This window comes from Calypte anna, chromosome 9 (genome assembly GCF_003957555.1).
Source record: "Calypte anna isolate BGI_N300 chromosome 9, bCalAnn1_v1.p, whole genome shotgun sequence".
Classification (NCBI taxonomy): Eukaryota; Metazoa; Chordata; class Aves; order Apodiformes; family Trochilidae; genus Calypte; species Calypte anna.
This window is the reverse complement of record NC_044255.1, coordinates 22,595,278-22,623,158: the sequence shown is the minus strand read 5'-3', so window position 1 is coordinate 22,623,158 and position 27,881 is coordinate 22,595,278. Positions and strand designations below refer to the sequence as shown.

Genomic DNA, 27,881 nt, shown 5'->3' with positions numbered 1-27,881 from the left:
TTCTCTTCAGTTCTATTCATTATTATTAGATAAAGAGTCCAAAGAGCAGAGCTGTAGCAAGTGTACAACTTTCCTACTACTCCCAATGAGAATCTATATGTTAATTTTTAATTCAGTCTCATTCCAGCCAACTGATGATTTGGCTAAAAGAGTTTCAATCTCAATCAGTAACTGAGGTTTCTTATCAACAAATGCTGACAAGAAGTAATGTGTGAGCTTCCTCCACCTATTGCTTTGCTCCCACTCCCATGTTTCTGTTCACTTTCTCTCAGTTTTTGCTCTGTTTCACTATGGAAAGGGAAAGAATAATTTTAGCAGAAGTTCTTGTTGTACAAATAGTTTGTTATCATAGTGATTAGAATCCTTGTCATATGAGAGGTGGGATCAATATTGAATTAAAACACTACCTGGACTTCACTGCCATAAATTAACCCTGCCAAGGAAGTTTCCATTTTAAAAAATTAAAACCATGAAAACTTAGTCATGAAGTAGGTTCCATGGTTTGTTTTTTTTTTTTATTTTCTAATTTCCAATCTTTCTAGAATCACCACATCCACCTCCTTTCTGCCTCTGCTTTAACACCCAGTGAGGCTTTGTCTTGCCCAATGAATATTGCTGCTGAGCTTGCTGGGTTAAAAAAAAGAAAATAAACAGGAATTATTTAGATGTTTCTATTAACTGGGAGAAGAAAAGACAAATAGATTTTCATCCCAGTTAAATTACAGTAATTTGGACATTCCTCTGCTTTGACTGGGCCATACATTCTGCTTCTCAGGAAACTGGGGAATAAGGGGGGAGAAAATAATGTCCTTTAAAGAGACTATTGCTGCAAATCAAAGATGAAAAGGAAATACTTACATTGGAAACAGTAAACTCATAGTAGATGTAGTTTTTATTCTGAACAGTATCTAGAAGGCAAAGAAAGAAGTTACACTTGAAGTGCAGAAAGCAACAGCATTAAAACCAGGAGTGTGCCACAGCTGGAGACCAATAAATTGCTAATTATTATCATTACTACATTCAGAGGCTACACTGAGCAACTCAAACATTTACAGATGTTTCCCTGAGAAACTGGAATGTCTCTTTCCCTTTTTTCTCAGGCCAGTCTCCCAGGACTTCAACTTTTTCCCCAAAAATCAGCTTTTCTAAAATGTATTAATTTTTTATATTGCTGTCACTCCACTTTAGCTGCTCTCAAGTGAAGATGTATGGCTCACTGTTAATCCTTTAAAATACCCTAAATAAACACTTCTCCTGTGAAAATGAGAGCAATACTAATAATCTATGCCCCAGAGAGGAAATAACAGACCAGTGGGAAAAAGAAATCCATAAACTGAGACAACCTGGCACGTGTCAAAAGAAAAACAATGATATTGCAAGCAAATTCTAAGAACTTTCCCTGAAAACCCTGCATCCTGTAAGTTTTGGGCAGGAAATAGCATCATAAGGTGTTTTATTGGTTTGTTTCTCAGCAGAAATCAGTAAAATAACAGCTCAGTTATTTTAGGTCTTGCCAGGGGAGCTCACAGAGCTGTCACCCCCAGAGCAGCCACCCAAAGGCCTTCAATATTTCTGGCAGCAATAATCCACCAAATCACAGCTTTCTTCCTTAAAAGCATCCCTAACTTTCACAACATTTTAGAAGAAGTAGGAGTTTTTCTGGGCCTGTATACTCAAGGTAACAAAACAGAGAGTTATAGAGTGGGATGCATAATGTAGAGGACAAGGTAGGAGTTAGGAAAAGGGGGATGAAGTTCTGAGCCCCAAGAGTTCAGGGGAACTGAGCCAAAGGTCTTGGCCCTGCACAAATAAAATAAAAAAAAAAAGAGATTGTGACTTGGGATAAAGTTATTCCAGAAACTGGAACATTGAAATACCTAGAAGAAGGTGATTAGTTTGTAAGAAGAGAGATAAGAATGAACCACCTGAGGGTGGACAATGGTGAAGTTAATTCACACTGGAAAAGCTGTCATCTGAACATCTAAAGATTTCTCCTGAAATCGTGCACCCATAGTTAGACACCATGTGTATAAAAAACCTCCAGGAATCACTGTCTGCAGGAACTCTACCTAATTTTCAGGATTTTTCATTTTTACTTCACTGGTAATGTTATTTTGAGTGCATTTTTCCTGTTGCATGCTTCCCTAGTTCTAACCTGCATTTTATTCCAGTGTAGCTGAAAAAGTTGTTGACAATTTTGCAGTAGTGGAATTAGAGAAGATGGTGACTACTTGAAATGCAACAAGATCACCTGGCATAGCCCTTAAAACAAAGTCCTGGGCTCTGAGGGTTAAAGCTGGCTGCAAATTAAATGCTAAAAATCTATGAAGTACAAGTCCTGAAATTGTTTTAATACAAGTGTGAATAGTTTGTAGAAGTTCTCAAAAAATTAATTTCAGGATAACCCTTTGAATGGCTCACTGACTTTTCTGAACAGTTTATTATAAAGGAAAAGGGCTGCAAGAGCAGCCTAAAGGATTTAAATTCACCAAATCCTTATAGTCTAATGGAAACAGGATGCCTAACTAAATCCTTAGAAATCCCACAGAAAATCCCACAGGTCAAGATACTTCATTTTTCAAGATTTCCTTCATCTCAAGGTTAACATGAAGAATCTATCTATGGAGATATAATAGAAAGGTTCTTGGAAAGCTCTGCTCTGCCTAGCCATGTATGTCTTCCAAACCCATTAACTTCACTGAAAGCCAAAACCTTAAATTAGAGGTTTAACCTTAAATTAGAAGTCCATGTATTTTTCTTTCACACTTTTGTTGCTTTAAGTTGATCTTAGAAAAAAGGTATTTGTGTTGTAAACTGGCAGGAACAACCTGGTGAGGTAAGGAGCCTGGATGCCAGCTCACTACAAGAGATGAAGTTGACAGCTCTTGGCATAATCATAGTGACTGTCCCAGGGAGAAACAAGTTCTCCAGCAGCTTTGCTAAAGGTGAGGTTGGCAAGATGACAAATACAGCCTGTACACTCTGACTCCTCTGTTTATTCACCACTATGCTGGGGAAAGCAGATGGCCTGAAAAACATTGGCTCTAGTGCTGTCGATTTCAGTTAACAAAATTCCTCCAGTTTTCACAAGTGATTTGAATAATTTCAGAGAATAACACCACTCATTTTTCATCTTCTTCAATTCTTATTCTCCAGCACTAATTATGTGTGTTCTTGCACCCGTTGAAACTGATTTGGATGTACACCAAAATCTAGATCAATCTTGACAGCCTGGTTTTACAATCAGCACACCAGTGCACCAAACCTTAACAGATGTGAGGCTATAGTGAAACCTGAGCAAGAAAAAACCCAAAAAACCCCAACAAAGTTCCAGTTTTCCTCTTAAAAGTGGTGAAAAAGTAGCAGCAGTATGTTACAACCCTGTCTTACTCTTACTCCATGAATTTATCAGGAAAATTGAAATGTGTAGATGTGAGTGCTTTGCCAATCATACTTCTGTCACCAGTGCTAACTGCTCACCTGTGGATTCTCCATCATCCCAAAACAAGTTCCCAGAAGCAGCACTGTTGTCATCCAGGGCAATTATAAGTCCCATGGGATTCTTGCGGCTGTGGAAAGAGAGATTTTCTGTCTTAAATCCACATCCAGGGTCTAAACAGTCTTCATGCATCCTTCATGCTGAGAATGTGACACTCAGCAGGGTTGTAGTTTAGAATTGTCTTAGCTCAGTCCTTGGTTGCTTTTCATTTTCATGGAAATGGAGTAAAACACATGGGAAGTTTACAAAATGCTCTGCAAACAAACCTGTAATTAATCACTGAGCTGGTAATGGAAACAGTTGTGGAAGTGAGGTGGTATTCCCATATTTTAAGGTGAAAAGGCCAAATGCAATGGGCTGCTACTGACTTGTGGCTTGAAGATCCTCAGCTCATTCTTGATAAAAAAAAACCCAAACCACCCCATAAAAACATTCACTTTTGAATCATACCTTGCAACTGTTGTGGTAGCTGGTTTTTGAATAGGGTAAATGTAGCCTCCTCTCAAATGCAGTCCCAATTTGTCTGCTGGCAGGCTCAACTTGGCCCACTCTTTTCTCTGTGTGATTTTTGCCCCCTGATTGGGGAAGGATGTAAAAAAAGAATAGAAAGGTTGCATTAGTCACTGATGTGAATGTTTTCTTTAGACCAAAGTTTCATCATAATGCTTCCCTTTAGAAAAGGCTTAAGGTCTGTAAATATCTATGTGCCAATGGGCACATAAAGAGAAAAAAAAAACCATGATCAATGTGAGCAAATGCCATCAATCAACACCTCTGACTCTTTGCTTTTGGCTCAGTCCATGAAGAACAAGTCTCTGACATGAATATGGGAACCTGATGTGAACAATATCCTTTCTTAGCCATCAAAAGGTCCATCACAGCAGCAGAGAACTTACTTCCAGCAATCAGACTAGCAAACAATAATTGCAAACTCTTGTGTGTTATCTTTAGAATTTTTCAGAATTATTTCATTTTCTCTCAAACATGGTATTCACTAAAGTTTCCACCCCACCTGCCTTCCCATTGCCTCTGCCTTTTTTTGAGGCACAGATGCATGCCCTCCGTTTGGCAGCCTTTATCCCAAACTCAGCATTTCCCTCCTGTGAGCTTTCCTTTGGCTCCCTGACACCAAAGCAGGGCTGACAATCTTGTTTTTTCACATAAATATTTAGAAAACCTCCCCATAGTGTGCTCAGCTTTTACTCACCGTTTCATACTCATACCAGGCTGCATCAGGGATGTATGCTTGAATCATATTCACACCCTGAAAGGTGAACAAAATAAAAACTTTATTATTTGAAGGCAACTTAATTGCATAAATTCAATTTTCTGATAAAAGCTGAAGTTTATATTAAGAAAATAATTGATAGTTTGCCCCTATTTGTTGCTTTCTTTAATGGTTTGATGATGATGTCCAGAAAGGAAAATAGGAATCCAAGTAAAACTTCTGCAGAGCTGCTGGGAGGGAGACAACTGAATCACAGCTCTACAATGCAGCACCTCATTGTATGCAACCCATAGTCACAATGCTTCAAATCTATTTGTTTTCTTGTTGCATCACAGGCAAGCTGAAATGCAGCAAGAGAAGCTGACTTTGAAGGAAATTCAGGGATGATACAAAGCTGAGGTGAATTAGAATAGCAGAAAAGATGACTTTGACTCCACAGAGTGGAAAAATAAGAGTGGGATTTAATAGCACAAAGTGGAAGATTTTCCAGTTTGACAGTGGTAAAATATGCTGTGGCCTCTCTCACTGGAAGCAATAAATGAAGAGGGGGAATAAAAAAAAAAGAAGGAAAACCTAAAAGTTTGTAAGGAATCCATCTCAGGATGCAGCAAAACCCAAGGAGATAGAGCTATGTTCATGCTAATAAACAGGGCTCTCTGCAATCTCTTTGCCAATACACTTTACAGGCCTGGTCAAAACAGAAAGAGTTCAAGCTAATACAGAACCAGGCAAATTTCCTGGGATCCTCAAGGAAATAGCAGAGCCTATTTTTGCAGTCCAGCTTGTTCAGCATGAAAAAAACAAGAGGGGGAGTGTGATTTCAGCCCAAAATGCATCTATAGTGGAGAAGCTCTAACCTTTAAGCTGAACACCAGAATTGCCACACAGCTGAACAGTAAAGGCTCAGAACTGGAAGGTGGTTTCTGAGCAGAGCAATAAAGGAATAGTGTAACTTGGGGATTTCAGGCTGCAATTCCCTGCCAAGGGAAAGAGCTGGAACTGATGACTCAATGTGCTTTTCTGCCCCATGAAATGGTTATCAGACAGATCCTTAAAACACCTCAACCTACCGGTTCAAGGACAGGGGAAATGAGCAGCCCAGGACCCCACAGGAATTGTCTATCAATACCCCATGTCTGGTCATCAGAGTAGAACCTGTAAAAGTGGGAAGAATACAGCATTAATTTGGGGGTTATCAACTCTACCATCAGAGCAAGCCTAATATTTCAGGGTCCTGTGTGTCTAGAATCAATCTGAAGATGTAAAGTCTTAGTAGTTCAGCATTTTCCAGGCAAGAAAACACATATTCTAATATAAATACATATATTTATATGATGGCCAAGAATCTCAGAGCAACTTGTAAGACTGACTGACAGCCTTACATACATATATGCAGAAATTACAGATGGCTTCTGATTACTCCAAAATTATTTAAAAGCATCTCATGAATTGAGAAGTTGTCCATAAATGTTTCAATGTGCGTTTTCACCGAGTACACAATTTTTCTGGCAGTCCCTAACAACATTTAATGCCTCTGATTTTTTTTTATTCCTCATAAAACTCTTACAAAGGCTGATGAATCAACTTACTCATGCAAAAGTGGCCGTACAACTGTCTCTCCTTGAGTGTGAGCTTTGTAGAAGAGGGTGTACAGGTAGGGCAGCAAAGTGTAGCGAATGTTCAGGTAGTGCTTGGAGGTTCTCACCAAGACTGAATCAGCTCCAAAGGCAGCTGGATCCTGAGGCTGAAACAAATTCATCATCATCATTAGTGTATTATCATCATGCTGGAAACACTCTGCCCAACATGGCTGCTGTTTTAGAGAGGTAGAAATTCAGTGGTGAACATCTGTATGGTGTTTGCTTTCTGTTCTACTCTGGGTTCTCTGTGTTTTGCTCTGCACATCCCTCCTGGTCCAGCTGCAAGGAGGAGACACCAGGATTATCCTGGGTTTCAGGTGTGCAGTCAGGTGCCCAGGAGTCACTCTGATGGGTCACAAAGCAATGAGTTCTTAAGGGTGATGAAGCTGTAGCTAAATTAGTCCTAAGTACATTCATAAGAAGCCAAACCTCTCAGATTTAAGATTTCACAAAGACAGCTCAAGGTTCTGCCATTTTCAAACTGGCCAGCTAAATAATTGGCATAATCACTGATGATCAGTGGTGCTGTCCCAGGGGAGTAGTGTAACACAAAGCATTTTGTACCAAAAAGCTTACAACAACTTACTTTGAATCCTTCAGAATTGTGATTCCTGGAAAAGGGGTAGAATGCTCCTACTTGCATCCAGCGTCTGCAAAGTTCTTCAGTGGTGTCATCAAAGAAACCACAAATATCTGCTCCAATCTTTAAAGAAAACAAGAATGGGTTGGATGTACAGCAGGCTGCACCTCAAACCTCTGCACAAAACTTGTAGTTGTCACAGGTGCAATAATTCAACTTTCATTGCCAACCAGAGGGACCAAGCTGTTCAACACATTTGTACTTTTTTCTTTCAAATTCAGCTATGTTGTCAAAAAAAACCCCAAAACCAACTTTTTACCAGCTAACTCTGCCCATCAGTTTATTTCTTCCATACTTTTACCTTCCTGCTTGGTGCTAATATGCATACACTAAGGAAAAAAAAAAAATCTCTAATGTTGTAGAGATTTAAATAATGGAAAAGAATTTGGGAATTTCCCTTCTAAAGGGTTGTCTCCCTTTCCTTTAAAATATGGAAAACACCAAAGTGTATCCCATCCATCCCAAGTGTTTGAAGGTGACTAGAAGCCACAGGTAGCTGGGGATAGCTTGGATAATATGTGTCCCATTGGTACCCACAAAGGTAACCTCAGTAATCAAAACAAGTGACCTAAACCAAAAATCAGCAATTGGGGGAAAAGAAAAAAAAAAATCTAAAACCAGATTTCTAGAGGGAATTAATGTGGATCTGAAGATGTAAGATGGTTATCTAGATAGTGGTTGGTTAGATAACCTGTTACCACAGAATTAGTTACTTGTTTAAACACTGTTTGAAAAGATGTCACAAACTTATGTCATACATAAGGAATTCCAAAGAGGTTGAACTCCAGCATTCCAGGTATTGCCCATTTTATGTGATCCCATGTTGCTGCATTATCTCCCAGCCAGTGTCCTGTGTATTTTCCAGAGCCAGCAAAAGTAGACCTTGAAATGAGGTAGCTTCTTTTTCCAGGGAACACTTTTTCAATGGCTCTGAAAAGGAAATGAGGCTGTAATTATGCAAAGAAAAAAAAAAAAGGCAACTTGGACATCCATAGTTTTATAAAAGGCAAAATTATAGTAACTCATAATATCTCATCCAAGGGATGTGAACTCCTTTACAGTTCACCAGGTGTCTTTTAGCAAAGTTCAAGACATTATTTTAAAATTACTTTTCTAGGTAGCTTTGACAGCCAGTGTGTGGCTTTTGCTACAAACTTGGGTAATTAGATTTTTCCTTGGTTGCATTGGCTTAAATATGATACAGCCTTTTCCAGGAACTGGGTTCCTTTAGAAGTTTAAACCTCTTGCTGGTTTGGCAAATGCAGGCCAGATACTGTTCTGTAACCTTTTTGTAAAGATTATAAGACTCATTACTTACTGTCTTGTTGCTATGGCCATGGAATATCCATAAAGACTGTGGACATTGTACTGTTTCCCCCACTTCTGCACTGCATCCATACACATTGTCTTGGCAAACAGGGCCTTGTCAACAATATCTTCAAAAAAGAAATAAAAACAACATTTTTGAAGTACATTTATATTGGGAATATTTCCATTCTTTCCCTTAATGCACATTCCTGAGATTCAAACCCCTTCTTTTCTTTTTAATCTTTGGACTTTCAGGCTACTACAAAACAAAATGCTACTTTTAGCTGTTGGCTTGATTCATCTTTGCTCTGTGACCTTTCCTGCTCTTGAGCTTTGCACTCAGGCAAGGAAAAACTGAGAACTGTGCTCTAAATTTTTGAATCTTTACCTGACAGCTCATTGGCAACCAACCCTTAAACCTACTACTCAATACAAACCATGAGCTCAATTTTAGTTCTGCATCAATCTCAAAAACTACTGAAAGACCATTATATCACCAGAGATAGTTAAGGCAATTATAATATTCAGGGATAATTTGACCCAATTATATGAACCCCACCTTTGATGAGGGCCAAAGTATTTTCTGTCCTTAGCAATGCTCAGCCCCCATCCATAAGAACTACATTAAGCCTATTTTGCATCCTTGTAGCCAATTGCAGTGTAATGCATAAACCTTTTGTTATTTTGCTTTCTGGTTACAGTAGATGGACTTACTGGGAGTGTAAGGAGGAAAGTTCCATTCATTCTGTGGACAACCTTTTTTTGAGCCTTGAACAAAGCTGGCTACTTCATTCATATCCTGAAAAGATGCAGAATGTAATAAAATGTGAGTACATTTTCCTGACAAAGCATTTATGTTCTGTTCTCCACCCTTAAAGGAATATTTATTTAGAACCAGTACCATACAAGTAGGCAATGATATAACTCAGATAGTGAGCTGGTCCATGGTTCCTGTGTTAATACAGGTCTCATTGGTGGACTGACTTCTATAAATCATGTCACAAGACCTTCTAGATGTGACATATGTCATGTCACAAGAGCTGCATCTTATCCTTCCACAGGAAGAAACTGCAAGAGGTGCTCATGTATACATTGTCCCTACCTACAACCAACTCCATCAGTCTCTCCAGGAAAAAATGCAGATTTATTGTTTCTTTCTATCACAGTACAAGAGGTTACTAGATATTCTTAAACATCTCCTTTACAACACTTTCCAAGCCACGATACTTTCAAATTTTGCTGTCACCTCCCATGACTATTTTATTTGGCAGTGCTGCAAGAGCATTTCTCTGCTCATCCCTGAAGGTGCTGCAGGAGTCATGGATGAAGGGAGCAAATTCCTCCTGGAGGCACTTCAGCCTAGTGACCAATTTGTTTCACTCAAAACTATTTATTTGCTCTCTGTAAGAGCCCTGTGCAATCTTACACTTCATAGCTTGACTTGATGGAACCACAGAGTCAGCAGAAAGAAGAGAGAGAAACTCATTCTATCACATAGCACCTGAGGACTGTGTTTTGCCACACATGTTGTTACAGCTTTTTAAAATGCACAGCAAAATATCCATTAGATGCTTGTTTTCTTTCCAAATATTTATATGATTTGAAGTAAAAAGAAGTAGGGAAGACACAGAATAAAGGGAAGGAGGCACTGAGACAGGAATTGAGAAGCTTATGCACAGATTTCCTGCAGACACCCACTTCTAGAAGCTTTATTACAGGATATTCATTTGAAGAATTCATATAATCTGTCCAAATTGTTCTTAATCTCATTTTATTTCCACAAGCTGTACCTAAAACACACTGCCAGACTGTATTTTAGTCCTTTTGCTGAAGAATCTTTCAAGGGAGCCTGATTTTTCCAAATTCTTATCTTGAATAGCAATAGCAGATTTGCTAAGTGGAGATTCCATGAGCTCCTTGGAGCACAGATACACAGATAGTATATTTAATATTCTGTATTTAGGGTCTGCTTAGCACACATATTCATAGAGCAAGTCTCCAAATATTGCCCTTCTGAATACAGGATTGTTCTAGCATTTGTTTCTGGCAATGGTTCCACTGTTGAAGCATTTTAAAGTGCCACTGAACATTAAAAAAAAAACCCAGCACACTGGGAATTTAAATGCTCTGATTAACAGTTCTAATTGAAATTTCAAATTCAAGTTTGAATTGAAAATGCAACACCAGGAGACATACTCATCCTGCACTGATTTCAGGCTAGCAAAAGTACCCATCCACTTCAAATTCAGTGCCAATTGACTCTGATAAGCATCTACCCTTGCCAATTTTTAGAAAGAAAATCAAAGTTGGGGATTACTTACAATCCAGAGCCCATCATAGGGCACTATGTCATAAAACCTTTTGCATTCATCCTCCCACCAGCTCCTGCAGTCTGGGTTGGTGAAGTCTGGGAACACAGTATCCCCTGGCCACACCTGCAATATTAAAAAGGGAAACAGTGGATTAAACTTTTAATGATAGTCAAAAGAGTTCACAGAATCATAGATGTGCCCAGGTTGAAATCAACTTTGAAAGATCATCTGGTCCCACCTTTCAGGGCACAGGGAACTCAAATGAGACCCTTCTGCCCCCTAAAACCTCCAGTGATGGGGACCCTACAGTGTCCCTGAGGAGGTTGTTCCAATGTTTGATTGTTCTCACTGTAAAACATTTCTGGTGCCACTTCAGCCTGTTGCCACTGTATTCTCCACGTGGCTCTGCATGAAGAGAAAGATTTTTTCCTCTTTGTAGGTGCCTTTTATTACTGGAATACTGTGATGAAGCTCTCCCTGAGCCTTCTCTTCTCTAGGGAGAACAAATCCTGACTCCTTCAATCTTTTTAGGTTCTCCAACCCTCTGATCTTCTACATGACCCTCTCCTTTGGATCCTCTCCAGTTTGTCTGCCTCTTTTCTGATACAAGGCAACCAGAACTGGACACTTCTCCAGGGGCAGCCTGACAAGTGCTGAGTAGAGTGGGATGATAAAATCCTATCCTGTGGATGAAGCCCAGGATTCCAGTTGCTGGCAGCAGCAAACTGTTGTCCTCCAGGAGCCTCACAGTGGGTGCTCTGATGAAGACTTTTGAAGGAAAGACTGCTGGAGTGACAAGAGCTGGCATGCAGGAAGGGTATGAGTTTCTGAACTTAGTTTTCAGTTGCTTTTCAGTCATAGAAGGAACAAAACATGACAGAAAAATTTCTCAGTAGGAGTTAAAGTTGTAAATTAAAAGGATTTTGTTGGACCTGCCTCTTAGTCACTACTGAAAAGAAGTAGGAGATGGCAGATGAATTGTGTCTTGAGCCTTCAAACTATCTTTGTTTTATTAAAAAAGAAAGGTTGACAAATATCATATCCTAAGAATAACCCTACAAAAACATAGTTCTTACTGGCAGGTGATTTTACTGGAAAAGGTAAGTTAGAAAATGAGCTAAAAGGAGCTCCCTGACCCAAATTAAAGAACAAAAATGACAACAGACCTAGTTCAAGTTCATAAAAATGCCATTACCTCTCCAACTATGGGTGTTACTCCATCTGATTCAGTAACCCAGATTTTTTTGCTCTCTCCCCTGTCATAGCTTCCATAGGAGCTACCATCAACTAGCTTCTGGTTGCTAATGGCAGGATCCTGGGAAAAATTAGAAAACAAATACAAAGAAATCAAGATACACTCCATCAGCTATGATAGACTAGCAGAATATTAGGCACTAAGTGTAGTAACAACATAGAATAAGCAAAGTACAATAATAATAAGGTATAATGACATTATTTACAAGGAAAAAGGGAAATGCTTACCAGGATGATGATATATTTTTGCCCATAGTCATGCATGTATTTTGCAAAGTTAGGGAGATCTCGGAAGTTCTCTTTGTCATAAGTAAAATCTTTCCTTGCCTCCATGTAGTCAATATCAGTGACCTGAGCATCCTGAGGGAGAAGGGAGTTCAGCTCTAACATGAGAAATGATACATCGAGGTTTTGGATATGACTCTAATGCAATTTCTTCTGACAATTCCTGCTTGTCCTGCAGTGAGTTTACTGCCTGGCAGAAAGTGTGGTGGTGTCAGGACCTCTTGCAAACAATGTGTATCTCTCCTCATTATTACAGCCCTAATTAATGCTCCTATTGTACCTAGAAAGAGTGGCAGTTAAAATGAGAGGATTTAAATTAATGTGTATACTTGGTTTTCTTTCAAATATCCCCTGGGTTTGTGGCTATTTGCTTGACTTCAAGACTCCTTAAATCCAAACATTTCTTCCTCAGCTCTAAGCTTAACATATGGGTATTTTTATTCTATTAAGCCATCAGACTAATGCAATCTGAACTCTAATTTTAAAAGTTAATTGTAATTTACATTTGACTCTCAATGAAGAATAAGGTATGGTTCCATAGACCACAGGAAAATTTAAAATAAAAATGTAATTGATGGATTAGGTAACGTTAGAAGATAAGTGCACAGAGTTGGAAATTAGAGTTGAAAAATGCTACAATAAACTGCTCAACTTAAACTTAAGCCCCACCATGCCCCATTTTCAAACAATGGCTCTACCATTAAAATGCACAAAGACCTTTAACACCACCTCTGTGTTAGAAATGCACTGATTTAAAGTGATGTGAAAGGAACCATTTGCAGAACATTATGGTCATTTCTCCTGCAGAGTTCTGGGGCTTCCTGGGTTCTTCCTGGGGCTGCTGCCCTGCTCCAACTTTCAACAAGACAAGAGGGCAGGGTATCAAGTTGTGCCAGGGGAGGTTTAGGTTGGAGATTAGAAAGAATTTCTTTCTGGAGAGGGTGATCAGGCATTGGAATGGGCTGCCCAGGGAAGTAGTGGATTCTTTGTGTCTGGAGATATTTAATAAGAGACTGGATGTGGCACTGAGTGCCATGGGCTGGGAACCGCAACGGTGGTTCAAGGGTTGGACTTGATGATCTATCTCTGAGGTTCCTTCCAACCCAGCCAATTCTATGATTCTATGATTCTATGATTCCAACCCCAAACTTACATAAGGGAGTTCAATGGCTCTGTTCCTCTCCACAACTTTCTTCACCTCATCCAGGGAGAGGTAATTCCAGCGGCTGATCTGGAAGCCCAGGTTCCAGTAAGAGGGCAATATTGGGGGGTCCACCAGCTGCAAGTGGAGAGCAAAAAAAATCCCACTCCTCATCAGTACACACGGTGTTTGACTTCTCAGTACCCATTTCCCCTAAATCTTTCATTTATCTATTTATTTATTTTCTGATTTCCCTAAATATTTCTTATAAAATCAGTTTTAATACACTCCATAAGCTTGAGTGTGGGAAATAAGAAGCCCAGTCCCAAATGAAAGACTTTTTTGTGGTTTTTAAAATTTAATTTAAATGACACAAACAGTTTCAGGCAATGCCCATTCTTTAAAGCATCAGGGAAACCTGAGCAGATCTCAAGAAGTACAGAAAATACCATATCTTATGATCATAGGATACCTGTAAGCACATTGTCCAGCCTATAATATTGCCATATGAACAGGAATTTTTCTTTTTGATAAGAGTGATCCCAAGCATGGAAGATTAAGGGTTTTTTTATATAACATTGTGAAAACAGGGCGTCATATAAAGAGGAGGAAAAAAAGACAACCCACATAAAAAACCCCAAGCACTTTTAAAACTCCCTGCAATACATTTTTATCTCTGGTAAAGGTACCTTCAGGTATTCCTGGACTACTTGCTCTGGAGTGTTGCCCAAGAAGACATAGAAATCAAGGATGCCACCAATGGTTCTGTAGGTCACTGCTGGAGCAGGCTGCACCACAAACTCTGCCAGAGGAGAGGACAGAAACCCAGTTCTGAATACCAACAAATTCTAAAAGAACACTGGAATTTTCTAATGGATGATTAGAAAATGTACTTAAGAAAAAAAACCCACAAAATCCAATACCTAAGGAACACAAACCCATTAATTGAACTTGTAATGAATGGGAAATGTATTCAGATGACTCTTTTAAATGCCCATGTTTCCATTACATTACATCCTGCAGAGAAGAGAATCAGGAAAAAATCCATTGGGTCAACCTTTTATCTTTTTAACTTTCCAGCCACAGGAGATGTGAAGAGCTCTGTAAAGCACACATACATGGATACTTATCTAAGGACACCAAAGACCTTTAATTTTAAATATTGCTCACTCCAAATTTAAGCTTTGTTGACAGTGCCCTACACATCTGCACAGAGCCTCACAGGCTTTGGAAAGGTTCTGACCCTCAGGTTTCCAGCTCAAGCTTCATATGTTAACTGTGCACTGCTTACTGCTTAGGTCATGTATGCTACACCTCAGTTTTGATCCCAGTACAGATCATTTAGAAAGGTGTTGAACTGCTCAGAGCTACACAGAAACTTTTCTTACCCATGGCATTGCTGTTCATCAGGAAAACACCAAAGGAGGCTCCAGTGTTGTCTTCCAAACACAGGAAGAAAGTTTGAACTCCATATAAGTTATCCATTGCCTGAAAGGAGAAGAAGTAAAAGGAAGCTGATTAAAACCTAAAGAGCACTGTCAGTTCTGGGATATTTCAAAATATATCACAGGAAGAGCCTGAAGCTTCTCAAAGTAGAGCAAACAACACAAATGAAAACCCTGATGCTTTTCTACAGTTCTGGTTTCTCTTTCCTGGCATTCTTCTCCTTTATGAGAACATTTTCCAGGAAAGCAGAAGTTTCCCCAAACACCCAGATAACATAAGCAAGCAGATATGATGGATCCCCAGTGCATACATTGCAGCACTATTTCTGTTCACATCAAGTGAACAATGGAACCTGAAGGGCATTTGCATCACTTTTCACCACAGGTTGGATTTTACATCTAATTTTACACATTTAGATTTTACATCAAACCCATATTTCTATAAATGCTGCACATGTTTTATGTCTAGTCTATGGAAATGAGAGAGTGCCTCTCTTCTTTTTTATTCCCTTTCTAATGTGGTTTTTTTTCTTCCCATTATTATTAGCAACAAAACCCTTTAACAATTAAGAACTGTTGTAAGAGTTGTGCTTCTTCCCCTGCCAAAGAAAAACCTCAGAACAAATGAAGGAGCAACAGAATCTGAGCAATTTGAAATTAGCCTGATTTGGTTCTGCTCACTGTTAGTTTATCAAAATGAGTCTGCACTCTATAGAACCTTTCACGTAAGATTTATCTTCAAACCAAAGACAATGAGAAGGTGTCTGAAGGTAAGGGGTAAAAATTCCAAGTTATTAATTAATCACCTGTAGTGGTGTCACCCTCCTATTCCTGTTACTACAGCTTCTCTTTCAGCAAATCACTGAAGTATCCTCTCAAAGTACAACATATGGGTTATTGCTTTATGAGACCAAGGTAATAGCAACAAATGGTTTTATGATTATTGAGAAATAAAAGCCCAGGAATTATTCTTTCCAGAAAAAACAATTAACTGCTAGCAGACATAATTTGTCTAGTAAAAAGACAGCTCTTGAAGACAACTTTTCCATCATTTGCCAGCCTAAAATGATGTTCAGTGGAGAAGCACTTCACCTGTACTGAATGCTGCACACAGCAGTGCATTAGGATGGAATGTTGCCTGGTTTTGTTAGCAGTAGAAACTGAAGACTCTCATATATGATGGTTTTTCACCTGGTTTTCAACTGCACATCAGCAAAAAAATCAAAATATTTATAAAAACCTATTCCTCAGGGAACACTCATGCATTCCACTTAGCTTTTAGCAGTAACGTGCATCACCTGACAAATCTTTGGGGAAAAACTCAGTGGCTATCATTAGTGTGTCTGCTGCATTATGGGCTTGGATTCCAGGAATCATATGCAAAGAATGAAACCCAATCAAAGCAATCCTTACTGCAGAGGGTCCAACATCCCTGCTGAACATGGGCCAGGTTTTCCAGTTGACATCGTGCCGGTACTGCTTGTGCACGTGCTCTCCCACCCCATAAATGTTTGTGCTGGGCAGTTTGATGGAGAGCTGCAAAAACTGGTCAGCATACACCAGAGGTCCAATGGTGGTATCAAACCTGAGGAAACAATTAAAGAAAAAAGAAAAAAAAAAAAAGAAGTATTTTACTAAGAATCATTGCAAGAATTGCTTGCACTTCCTTTTGGTAGAGCCTCATTCCAGGTGCAGAACCTTGCACTTGGCTTTCTTGAACTTTATGCACTTTGTTGACTTCACTACACAGTTTGGTGGTGTCAGCAAACTTGCTGAGAGTGCATTTGATTCCACTGTCCATGTCACCAACAAAGATGTTAAACAGCACTGGTCCAAGTGCCAACCCTTGAGGAGCACTTGAGGAGCATCACTCATCTCACGTCTCCACTTGGAAACTGAGCCACTGATCCCAACTCTTTGGGTGTGACCATCCAGCCAGTTTCTTATCCAACAAGTGTTCCATCCATCAAAACCATTCCATTCCAGTTTAGAGATCAGAATGTTGTGTGGGACACTGTTGAAAGCTTTGCACATGTCCAGGTAGATGATACCTGTTGCTCTGCCTTTGTCCAAGGCTGTGACCCCGTCGTAAAAGGCCACCAAATAATCAGGCAGAACTTGCCCTTAGTGCATCCATCTTGATCTCACCAGTCACCCTTTTGCTGTTTGCCTGCCTGAGCACAGCCTTCTGGAGGATCTGCTCCATCATCCTGCCAGGCCCAGAGGTGAGACTGGAGTTCCCTGGGTCTTCTTTTTTTTCCAGTGTTGAAAACTCAGTGCCCCTAAGAAGGGTCTCCCACTGTTACCTTTTGTTGTTCCTTCTGGGCACTTATGTTACATGGGGAGCTGTGTGGGATTCTTTCCTCTGTGCTGGTGACTTGTCTTTTTTGGGTTTTTTTTCTCCCTTCAATCTGCAGAATGTGAAGTGGTTCTGCAGGGGCACCTTAGGTTTGGAGGGGAGTCAATTCTTCCTTTGGGATTTTGACTTCACTATTTTCCACTCCTCTTTTTCTTTTTTAGCTTTGTTCACTTCTCTCCTTTCTGTGTTTGTTGGTGGGGTTATTTGGTCTCTAGGATGAGGCTGTGGGTTTGCCTCAGTATGTACCTGAAATAAATTCTTTATCTCCCTCTTTGCCTCCTGAATCTCCTGCAGCCTTCTCATTGCCCTCTGCCCTTCTGCAGAAGCTCCTCTACTTGTGTACACCTTTTACATATAGGACTCCCATCAGTGCCTGCCCCATAGGAGATGTTTGGCATTTCCCACAGCCCGTGGTCTGTGCAGATACCTCCCTCTTCCCTATCTCTGTCTGGGTGGAAGCACTGGTCACCAGTGGGGTGTATGGTGCAGAGCTGTAGGTGCAGCCCTGGCCCTGCACCAGGTACTCTCCATTTCTCCCTGAGTGTCCCTAAGGACGTGTGACACTGGTAGCTGCCAGGGTGCTCCAGCTCTGCCCTCTCTGCTCACCCTGCCTGTGCCAGCTGCCCAGCAAACTCCTGCCCCACACCCTGTTTCCCCATTTTGTTTGCCCTTTGCCCATCCTGTTTGCCCACACCACGCCCTGTTTGCCCCTCCCTGAGTCTCTCACTGGCTCCTCCTCCATCCCTCCTCATTCCTCGTGTACCTCTTTGCTAGAGGGAAACTTTTAGAGGGAGCAAAAAACCAAAAACAGGAGCCCTGTTAGTCAAGATCCACTGAGGAACAAGTCTGCTTTGAAGCTGCTTCACTCAGTGACTCCACTGAATACCCAAGTCCATCTTTTGTGTTCTGTCTAATTGCAAATCAATCATTACAGAGGATTCTAAGCAAGAGAACAATACTAATAAGTGCACAAAAGTAATCACTGATTAATTAAACTTGAAGCGTGGAGAATCCATCCTGACAGGTAATCATTCTTGGACTGATTTAACATGTTGATCCTGACACTTCCCCTTTCTACTGGATCCTAAAGCCGTGCTGGTAGGTTTTTAGGTTGGTTTTATTTCTTTTTTGTACCTAAATGGCACAAAAGCACTCAGTGTTCAAGTACATAAACTTCTCATTTACAGCATTAGCTGACCTGCTTATCAGTGGCTTGCACCAGTTCTTCTTGGCTATCAGGGGTCTAAAAGGGCAACCTGGTTTTGATGATTCAGGGCTTCAATGTGATTGTGATAAGGAAGATAAAAGATGCAGTGCATAATGTTCCCATGTGATTTGAAACACTGGCAAGGATACCTCCAGGTCATAAAAATTCCATTAATTGATAGAACCAAGTATCTGTAAAGATTAAAGCTGTAAACATGGAACAGGTTGGCCAGGGAGGTGGTCAAAGCCTCATCCCTGGAAGTTTTTAAGGCCAGGCTGGATGAAGCTCTGAGCAACCTGATCCAGTGGGAGGTGTCCCTGCCCAAGCAGAGGAGTTGGGTCTAGATGATCTTTAAGGTTCCTGAAAATTCCAAGCCTGACAATTCCATGACATCCCTAGCACTGGGGGAAAGAGAACAGGAAACACTTTAACCAGAACTCAGAATCTATTTCCAAAGCCCTCACAAAAGTCAGAAAAAGTAGATAACACATCCAAGGGGGATAACTCAGACACATGGCATCCTGAACATACATTGCCTACTTGGCAAGTGTTAATAATTCCAGTGTTAATAATATCCCTGGCAGTCAGAAAAAAAAGCCCCCAGTGTTACTTACAGCACTTTGCCATTGCTTGCTCTGCTCACCACGATGCCAAAAGGGTTTGACTTCACCTCCACCTTATAGTTCAAATTGGAGGCTGCAGACCCAGTGAAAGGTTTCACATGCTCATGAGGGACTTCAAACCTCTGGGTGTTAGGGTCAGTGAGCTGCATGTATTGAAACAACAGAAGTGTTGAGCCTTTCAAAAATAATGTCAAATTCTAACATTTTCCAGCCTAAACACAGAGTTCTGACTTCATGTATTCTAATCCCTATCCCAGCCTCCTCTTCTGCCTTTATTGTTACTCACTTCCAACTTCCACCACTCATGTCAGACATGATACTCATGATACTTGACCCTGTATTTTCTTGGCTCACCAAGAACCCACCAGAGGAGGAAGGTCTCCTACAGAAGTAGTCCAGCTCAACTCAAGAACCCATTGATAACTCACATTCACAGCACCAACAGTGGAGTTTTCCACAGAAAACAGAATCCTTGGAAGAGCTAACGTTGCCTGTCAAGATGATTAAAAGACCCGGCCAGCCCGTAAATAAAAAGTAAATATATTTATGCCCCAAATTTCCCTATGATGCAGAAAAAGGGTGAATAGTATCAAAAGCTGAACTTTTCAGAGGTCTAAGTAATTTTTCATGCTAAACCCTCATTAACCTGATGCACTGCAACAGCAGAGAGAACAATGAAAAGAGGAGCTGAGCACTCTGGTGGGAGTCCTGAGATTGCTCCAGAGGGATTTATCCAGCCCTCCTAACCTTGCTGGACAGCAACAGCCAGCCTAAAATCTTGTGTAGAACCTGAACCTTAAACCAGCAGAAACAAAAGATTAACCTTGAAGTGGAAACGATTGGATGTCTGGTACTCTGCTGTGAGGAGGACAGTGTTGATGTCACCTCCAAAGAGGGAAGGGGATGGCATCCTTGTCAAAGTATTCTCGAATCCTTAAGGAAAAAAAATAAACACAACACAGGTTGCAAATTATTAGGTTGAACTGGACAGTGGAACATGCATAAGGAGGGGATAAACAGGCATAAATTACATGCATAAAAACATGCATAAGTAGGCATAAATTACCTGCTGCAGTTGGTCTTTGTGAGCCCTCCACTCTGTACCCATGGTTTGTAGAGAAAAAGCACCAGGGCACACTGATATCACTCTGGGGACTCCAGCAGCAGCCACGCTCCTTGCAGGTGCTCTGGTTCAAAGACACGAGGGGCAGAAATGAGTTGATTGTACACAAATAAATCCTTTAGATAAAAACAGAATACAAATTTTACCCCAAACACCAGAAGTTAGTATCTGCAATTAGATCAACTCTTTCTCTGAAACTCTTTTGAATTAATTCAGTGATAGAGAATACACTGAACACAAAGGATTTTCTTCTGGATTCAGAGAAGAAACTTTCTTATCAGACATTTGTTTTTTCCACAGGCAAAATGAATAGTTAAGAAGTATTGAAACATTTGAGCTGCAACAGATGCAGCCCAGTCTGTCCAAAAGTCACACATTGGAGAGGGAATAAAAATTATAGTTGGCTTAACAGCTAGCAAACACCTGGTTAATAAACTAAGTCACCATTATGTATACTACCTACATATTAATGTAATTTTCCAGGAGAAGTGCTCAGATTTTTTCTACAGAGCCTCAGATTGAAATAAATCAACAATTTTTTTTTAGTTTCCCAAGAAACCCCAAACAAACAAACCTACAGCTCAAAGCATACACCACTGTGTAATGGCCCCAACCTTTACACCTTTTAGTAGTCCAACAAACCACACTACCTTTGCTTTGGTAGTATAAAGTAACTTATTCACGTGCTGCACGCATGAGCTTTTATGTTTGAAGATAAGATTTGGGTATAAGTCATTAAATTTCCACACGTTTTCTCACATTAATAACTCAACCCATTCCTTGGGGTGAAGGGCAGTGGTAATGCAATGAGATTCAAGGAGAGCAAAGGGCAGAGTCCAAAACTGATCTTCAAGAACTTTCCTTCCACTCACAAAACCTCTTTCTGCCTTATGGCAGGTGGAGGGGTGGAGATGGCCCAAAACCTGCTTCTGCTCTTCTTGGTGGTGCTTATTTTGGGGTTATAACCCTGGTCACTGCTTTTCTCAGCCTCAGAAAATTGCAAAGACAAACCAGGTCCTGCCCAGAAATCAACCAAGCACAGAGGGAGTTGACAGAGCCACTGGCCTGACTGCTTTTACTTGTCAGCAATGGCATGGAGGACAGAAATCTCTGCAAAAGCCCCCAAAATAAAACCCAGATTCACCAAAGAGGTAAATGTTTGTCTCTCTGTTCTGGACTCATCCCATCAGAAAGGATGTCTGCTCTCACTTAACCGAAGAGATAAATGTTTGTCTCTCTTGTTCTGGACTCATCCCATCAGAAAAGATGTCTGCTCTCACTGGGTTCCAAACAAAAAAAAAACATGGCTGGGGGAGGACACAGTGGCTCATTTCCTACAAATCAATCCACAAATCAATCTTCTTTCTCAGGCTGTGAAAAATCCATATTCACTTTCCACCTTCCCAAATGCCACCACGAGATCTCCCTATTTCTAAACTGTTTTAGACTATATGGGAAGCACCACCAATCCCCTCCAGGGCTTCAGAGCTCACAGCTTTGCTCCCTTTTACTTCATTTCCTTCATACAGCTGGGAATATCCTAAATACATGAGAACAGAGTTGCTACCTCCATCCTCTTATCTCTTCCTTGACCAGTGACCATTAAATACTGAATACCTTGACCAACCCATGTTCCTAAAGCTTGGCACTTCAAACATCTGCATTCTTAACTTCATAAACATGATTTTTTTTTTCTCCCCAGCTACTTCTCATGACTTCTTGTTGACTATTTCCAGCAGCCACTTCACAGTCCAGTGGTATTCTTCTAGCTGGACCTTATCCTAGTGGATTTCTGAGCTACAGCTCTGTATTTTCCTGGCACATTGAACTTGGTGCACAAGGAAGTAAATACACAAGGGGTAAGATTGCCATGGGGAAAGGAGCAGAGTTCATCCAAAGGGACTGGAGAGGCTGTTATAAAAGTTATCACTTAGTGTAAATAAAGATGGGAGCTGATCACAGCCTCTGAGCTGTAAAACCAGCATAACAGGTACTGCTGATACCAAATAAACCCAAAGAGAAAGTTAAAGCTTAATTAGAAGCAACCCTGGATTTGAGGCAACAGTTTAGAAGGGATGGAGTGTGAGATGCCTTCTGAGCACTGAGGATGAAAAAATGGCTTGGCTATGGGCTGAACTGAAATGTTTGTCTTCTGTACCCTCAAACAAACCTCTGCCAGCAGGGTATTTGGGGAAAAAGACACCTACACACCACAACAACAATAAAAATAAACCTTCCTCCATGATTGAAAAGCTATCAGTCCAATAATGGACTGATGACACTACCTCTGCTCATCCTACTTCATTTTTTGCTTCTGCATCCTTCTTGTCTAAGTCAACTTCATAGCAATTTTCCACTGCAGTGGATAGTTAAGAAATATCTATTTTCTTGCAGCATGTCTGTCTTCATCAGTCCTCTGATCAGCTAATAAAGATCTATTTGCTTTCCATACTTCTATCCTCTGCAATCCCACTCATTTTCTGGCTCCATCTAGGACATCTTCTGTGAATAAAGCAATCAAGACAGACACTAACCTGCTATAGGGGTTGAGATAAACCATAATTTTCCCAGCTGCTGTTTATTCTGAAAACCACTAATGGAAACCATTTCAGAAGAGTTATGTTTGGGTTTTTTTGGTTTTTTTTAATCAGGTACCTGTAGTTTTACAGCTCTGCTGGTTGCTGTGTTAGAACAGGCTAAAGAAGGACAACCAAAATGCTTCCAGGAAAAAATTTAGGCAGGAATGAACAGAGACACTTGGGATTGGGCTGGGGTGTGTCAGGCATGCCCCTAGCAGCATGCATCAGGGCATGGGATAAAGCTGATATTTATCTCTTGTCCTGTGAAATTTGCTGCCTGGACTTCACTGAGAAAAAAAAAATAGATTCAGGAATCATTTATTTTACCTCTAACCCCAGAGCAGGTGCTCTGATATTCAAATCTGTACCTGGTACTTCTCTGCTGGTATCTGTAATGTGATTAATTTTAATTCTTTCTCATCAGTGATGGCAAAAAGCAAGGGCAGACTTACAATGAGGCTGACAGCTGAAAACAGAGCAAAACTATTTCCTTCACTGTATGATGAGTGCAGCACTTAATGTGGGGTGACAGGTTTAAAGGTAGTAATTAGAAATTAAAGCAATCTGCAGGAATGCTGTGACTGTGATGAGCTTGCTCCTGGGGGGGTGAAGGAACTGAAAGAGTAGAGGAACAGGCTGTGAGCTGAGCCCTTACCAACCTGTTCACCCACAGGACTGTGTTGAACCAAAAATTACAACAAAACCTATTAAGCTGGGAATAACTTAAGGGCTGAGACAGCTGGTTAATCACTCTTTATACCTCTGTGAATGATATGAACATCATACATCATAATATATTCAGTTTTTCCTCCTAAGCTGCCCTTCTAAACCAAAGAAAGAGGCCAGACATCCAGAAGCTTCCACCAGAAAATGAGAATATTCATTGTAAAAATTAAACTAAAAATTAAAACTAATGAAGACAACACAAATAATAACAGCTTTTCAAGACCAGACACTACAAAAAATGGTCTGAAAAATGAAGATGAGACTTTTCTCTTGGAAACTCATAGATACTTAAGCCCAAAGTATCCATGCTCTCCCATCTAAGAGAAACCACCAAGAAAGGAAGACACTGAAATTCAAACTGGTTCTGAAAGGAAACTGTGACCACATCTCATGTTATAAGAGTCTTGTGCATCTTTCCTTGCTGTTTCTAAATACTAAGTACTTGACCATCAGACAAAAAGAAACTGTTTAGGCAAAGCTGTTGAAAGCAAAGACTGATTTAAAAAAAAAAGGTTAACAGTTTGATGTCTGACTGATTTTGCTTCCACTTATCCCCAAACCAAGCTCCTTGGGAGTGCTTTGGCAGTAGTCTTCAACCTCTGGCAACAAAGGATTTTTCCAGTAGCTGGAAAAATCAGACCTTCAGCCAAGGGGCTGGGATGGCTTATAACTGAGTTACACTTCCTTGCAAAATGTTCAGGCAATCACAGATGAAAAAAGGTTAAGAAAACAACTGATATAGTAAAGACAAGTGAAATATTTGTAACTAAGCATGAAGCTGAACAGCATCAAGAGAATTTTATAATGTTTTTTGAAATGTGTTGCATTTCCAACCTTTGTTGCTACTTGATCTGGGATGCAGTCGATTCTCTCAGCTATTAATATGTTCGGGCAGTTTGCTGCTGGATATTCTGTTAGGGAAATAAATTCATGGGTTATTACCAGGATTTTCAAAATGCTTCAAGATTGATTCCTTCTTTACTCAGTAACTGGTTCTGCTGGCTGCTTCTCACCATCTTGAAATACTAACCATGAGTATAGATTTGAATGGGTGCAAACTATTGCTAGTGTGATCTATTTTTCCTTTTGATTAATGGTACACAACTCTTTCAGATAAAGGTAGGACAGTTTCACTTCAATATTTCTGAGCATATGAGTGACATTGGTAATCTGCTTTCTAATTGCATACATCAGGGCAATTTTCAGCAAGTCCTGTAGCTCAATATCCATTGCTTCTTGTGAAAAACACAGGCCAAATTAAAATTGGAAGGACTTTTCCTGAAATGGCACCTCCCTGCTGCTCTCATAGGTGTTCTTTCCCCTGAAATAACATTTCTTCACCAGTGCCTGAGTGAGAGCATCAGGTAAAAGCACATTAAAGCTCCATTAAGCTGCTCCATTAGACTTCAGCCTTGTGGCACTGAATTTCAGGTGACATCTAGCTGACCAAAGGCCACCTGATGGTTTTAGTTTCAACAGTGAGAGTTACTTTACATATTTTGGGAGGTTGTGTAACCTTGGAATGAGGGGTACAAAGTGCAGAACTCTTGTCTCAGGCTGAGCTGCACGGAAATCCATCACCTTGCCTGCCTCCATTATCTGCACTCTGTGCACTTGTCCTTTCTCCTCAGGCAGACTCCTACTTATCTTGTGACAGAAACAGGCAAAAAATGAGCAGCTTTACTAAAACACTGAAGTGTGTCTTTTTTATAAGCAATTACTTGACTGCCTTTTCCCCCTCCAAGCCTTTTGCTTCAAGCCCTATGTTTAAATGGGGCTACTCACCCAGACTGGAACTGTATCACATCCCTGTTAGACAAGGGGTTTCTAATGCACCAGTAGATTAGAAGGAAATCCTATAGGGTTTAATGGTTTTAATGTGTGTTCCATAAAATTTAGTGCTCCTTGATCTGTTTTTTTTTTTTGTTGTTTTGTTTTGTTTTGGTCAGTGTTACCTTTTTTATACTCAAAAATTCTGAAATCAGACCTATGTTTATAAACCAAGACCATTCTTGAGAGGAAGGACTAAAAGGGTTTTTTCATAATAATAAATTCTGAGCCATGTGATTTAATGTATTTATAACTGATAACTTATGTTATCTGCAGGAAGGATTGATTTACCTTGAGTAATGATAAGAACAGAACAGTACCATTGACACTCAGTACTTTACAGTGCTTTTTTTGTTGGTTTTTTTTTTTTTTACAGTGCTTACAATGATATATTGGTTTTCTAACTGGAATGTCCCTGTTCTTGAAAAGTCTAAATCAAAAGGTTGGTCTCGATGATCTCTGAGGTCCCTTCCAACCCAGCCAATTCTATGATTCTATGAAAAGTGGTGGAAATTATGCCACCAGTTAGTTCCTGAAGCTCTGTGCTATTTACAGTGGTCTCAGTGAGCAGAGAGGGGCAATTCCCACTCAAGTTTTTAGCTCTGGTCCTCCAGCAACAAGAAAAAGTACTTACCCTTCTCTTTGACTCCAGGTTCTCCTGATGCTAAAAGCCCAATGAGGACACAGGCTACAGCCACCACCAGGCAGAAGAGGGCTATTAGGGTGATTTCCAACCCACTGAACTTCCTTTTCCCCATCTAAACCCAGAGAAACACAAGTAAACTCTGTAAGTTACATCTCTAATTTGATAAATTAGCAAAATTCATAATTGGTACAGGTAGCAAGCCACGTCCCCCAGTCTCAGGGTTCAACACACTCTTTAAGTACTATGTGGATTAAACCAGGGTAATTCACACAGCACAGAGTACTGCATTGTTACACCACTGAGTAATCACTGAGTTATTTTCTTTCCTGCAAACCACTTTACACACAAAGAACAATTCAATCTTGAGATTAAGTATAGAGTTTCTTCTTTTTTCCTAGGTTGTTTTTGTTTTTTTTTTTTTGGTGCTGGTGTTTTGGGTTTTTTTTTAAAGCTTTCAATCCTTCTTTAGCACAAACCCAAACTACCTCCTTTTCTACAAAGGAGAATGTTTCTTTGTTGAAAAAATACTTGACAAAACCTCTAATGAGCTCTGATGTGGTGCTCAGGACATGTGGCAAAGAGACAGAGGTAACAGGGTAATTAACTCCTGGATAAAGCAGAATATATCATGTGTAGCCCATGCTACACAAAATCACAAGTGAAAGAGGATGCTGATCAAGTCAGCACCTTAAAAATACTGTGCAAAAGTTGGGTTTTATCCAGCACTGCTGGTTTTGTGAGGCACAGAGGAGCCAGGGATGCTGTGCTCAGCCCCATGGGATGAACAGCTCTGGACCATTCATGTCAGACACCAAAACTCATCTCCAGCCTCCAGATCAATACACACTGGCAGCAGCTGCTGCATTTTATATTCTGTAAAGAACATTTAGCTTTCTGAAACAGGCAGAAAAATGGGCTGGGTTTAGTTAAAGCAAGAAACTGCAGGAAGGGGTGTGCAGAACAGTTATATGTTTTAGTTACAAAGGAACTAAAAATACTTAAGATTAAGCTGCTTTTTTTCTTTTTTTTCTTTTTTCTTCTTTTTTTTTTTTTTTTTAAATAAAAGTCTATTTTATCCTTGCCTCTTGCATAACCCATCACCCCATCTGCACCTCTACTCCTGCAAATCCCAGGAATAATGAATAATCACAGGAATAATGAAGAATAAAAGTGACACTGTCCCATCAGCATCCCCCAGAAGGGTAAAGGGAGTACTCAGGTAATTAGTGCCCTCAGTAAGGTGATTAATAAAGAAGCTTTTTTAAATAAGACAGTGCCATTCATATTTTCTCCATGAATATAAAAATTTGCAGCCATTTTTAATATGTTTATTGTCATTCCCTAGGGAATATTCTACTTAAATCTGCAACTACACAGCATATTAAAAAGCATATATTTTAAGGTTTGTTCTTTAGGATACTCCAGCAGTTTATCTCCTTTTAACACTGCCTGGATATATTCTGACTAGGAGTCCTAAAAAGTAACATTAGTTTTCCCAATAACTTGAATTTATTGAAGTTTTTGTCATCAAGCCCTTCACCCCTCAACTCTATCATTTTATTTCAGTTCTTTTCTTCTTGTGGTCTCCCCTAAGAACTAAGATTTAAAAAAAAGAAGTCTTTATAATTTATAAAGAGAAGTTCTGCTGAATCTTTTTGGGTCAAAATCTCCTGAAACCTGAATGTAATAAAATGAATGACATACCTTAAAGTCCCTCTTGTTCCTTCATATGTTGCTGGTGTATGTAAAGCTCCACACCAAACCTGATGCTTTATCCTTTGCTCTTATCAGCTCCTTAGGTTGTTTGCTAACTAATCTGCCAATGGCAGGTACATACCTAATTACAGGCAGATAGCAGAAACTCTTTGGACTAAACACAGTCACTGTGATTATTGCAGCCAAGGAATGGCTGGTTAATTAATAATATATTTTGGTTCAATATGACACATCAAATGCTGCAAATGAGAGAAAAGTAGCCATAAAATGCCAATGAGCTTATCCATGTTGCATAACTCAACAGTTTTCATTCTCTTCTT

The 27,881-nt window shown here is 40.0% G+C and overlaps 1 protein-coding gene across 1 annotated transcript in view; it reads right to left on the bottom strand.

The window, feature by feature from the left end:
• The window catches only part of SI (sucrase-isomaltase), a 46,507-nt gene extending 18,911 nt beyond the window's left edge, over positions 1 to 27,596 (bottom strand). Inside the window, exons 1-23 of the mRNA XM_030455992.1 lie at positions 27,550 to 27,596; positions 25,834 to 25,957; positions 24,204 to 24,280; positions 20,008 to 20,128; positions 19,765 to 19,874; positions 18,933 to 19,084; positions 16,166 to 16,337; positions 14,696 to 14,795; positions 13,997 to 14,109; positions 13,320 to 13,445; positions 12,110 to 12,241; positions 11,823 to 11,942; positions 10,637 to 10,750; positions 9,030 to 9,114; positions 8,326 to 8,443; positions 7,766 to 7,937; positions 6,954 to 7,070; positions 6,317 to 6,471; positions 5,798 to 5,882; positions 4,707 to 4,763; positions 3,950 to 4,074; positions 3,481 to 3,569; positions 859 to 908 (exon numbers count right to left, since the gene is read on the bottom strand). Coding sequence (XP_030311852.1) covers positions 859 to 908; positions 3,481 to 3,569; positions 3,950 to 4,074; positions 4,707 to 4,763; positions 5,798 to 5,882; positions 6,317 to 6,471; positions 6,954 to 7,070; positions 7,766 to 7,937; positions 8,326 to 8,443; positions 9,030 to 9,114; positions 10,637 to 10,750; positions 11,823 to 11,942; positions 12,110 to 12,241; positions 13,320 to 13,445; positions 13,997 to 14,109; positions 14,696 to 14,795; positions 16,166 to 16,337; positions 18,933 to 19,084; positions 19,765 to 19,874; positions 20,008 to 20,128; positions 24,204 to 24,280; positions 25,834 to 25,957 — 2,514 coding nt within the window. The 5' untranslated portion in view covers positions 27,550 to 27,596. The remainder of the gene's footprint in view (positions 1 to 858; positions 909 to 3,480; positions 3,570 to 3,949; positions 4,075 to 4,706; positions 4,764 to 5,797; positions 5,883 to 6,316; positions 6,472 to 6,953; positions 7,071 to 7,765; positions 7,938 to 8,325; positions 8,444 to 9,029; positions 9,115 to 10,636; positions 10,751 to 11,822; positions 11,943 to 12,109; positions 12,242 to 13,319; positions 13,446 to 13,996; positions 14,110 to 14,695; positions 14,796 to 16,165; positions 16,338 to 18,932; positions 19,085 to 19,764; positions 19,875 to 20,007; positions 20,129 to 24,203; positions 24,281 to 25,833; positions 25,958 to 27,549) is intronic.
• Positions 27,597 to 27,881: the final 285 nt, after the last annotated feature.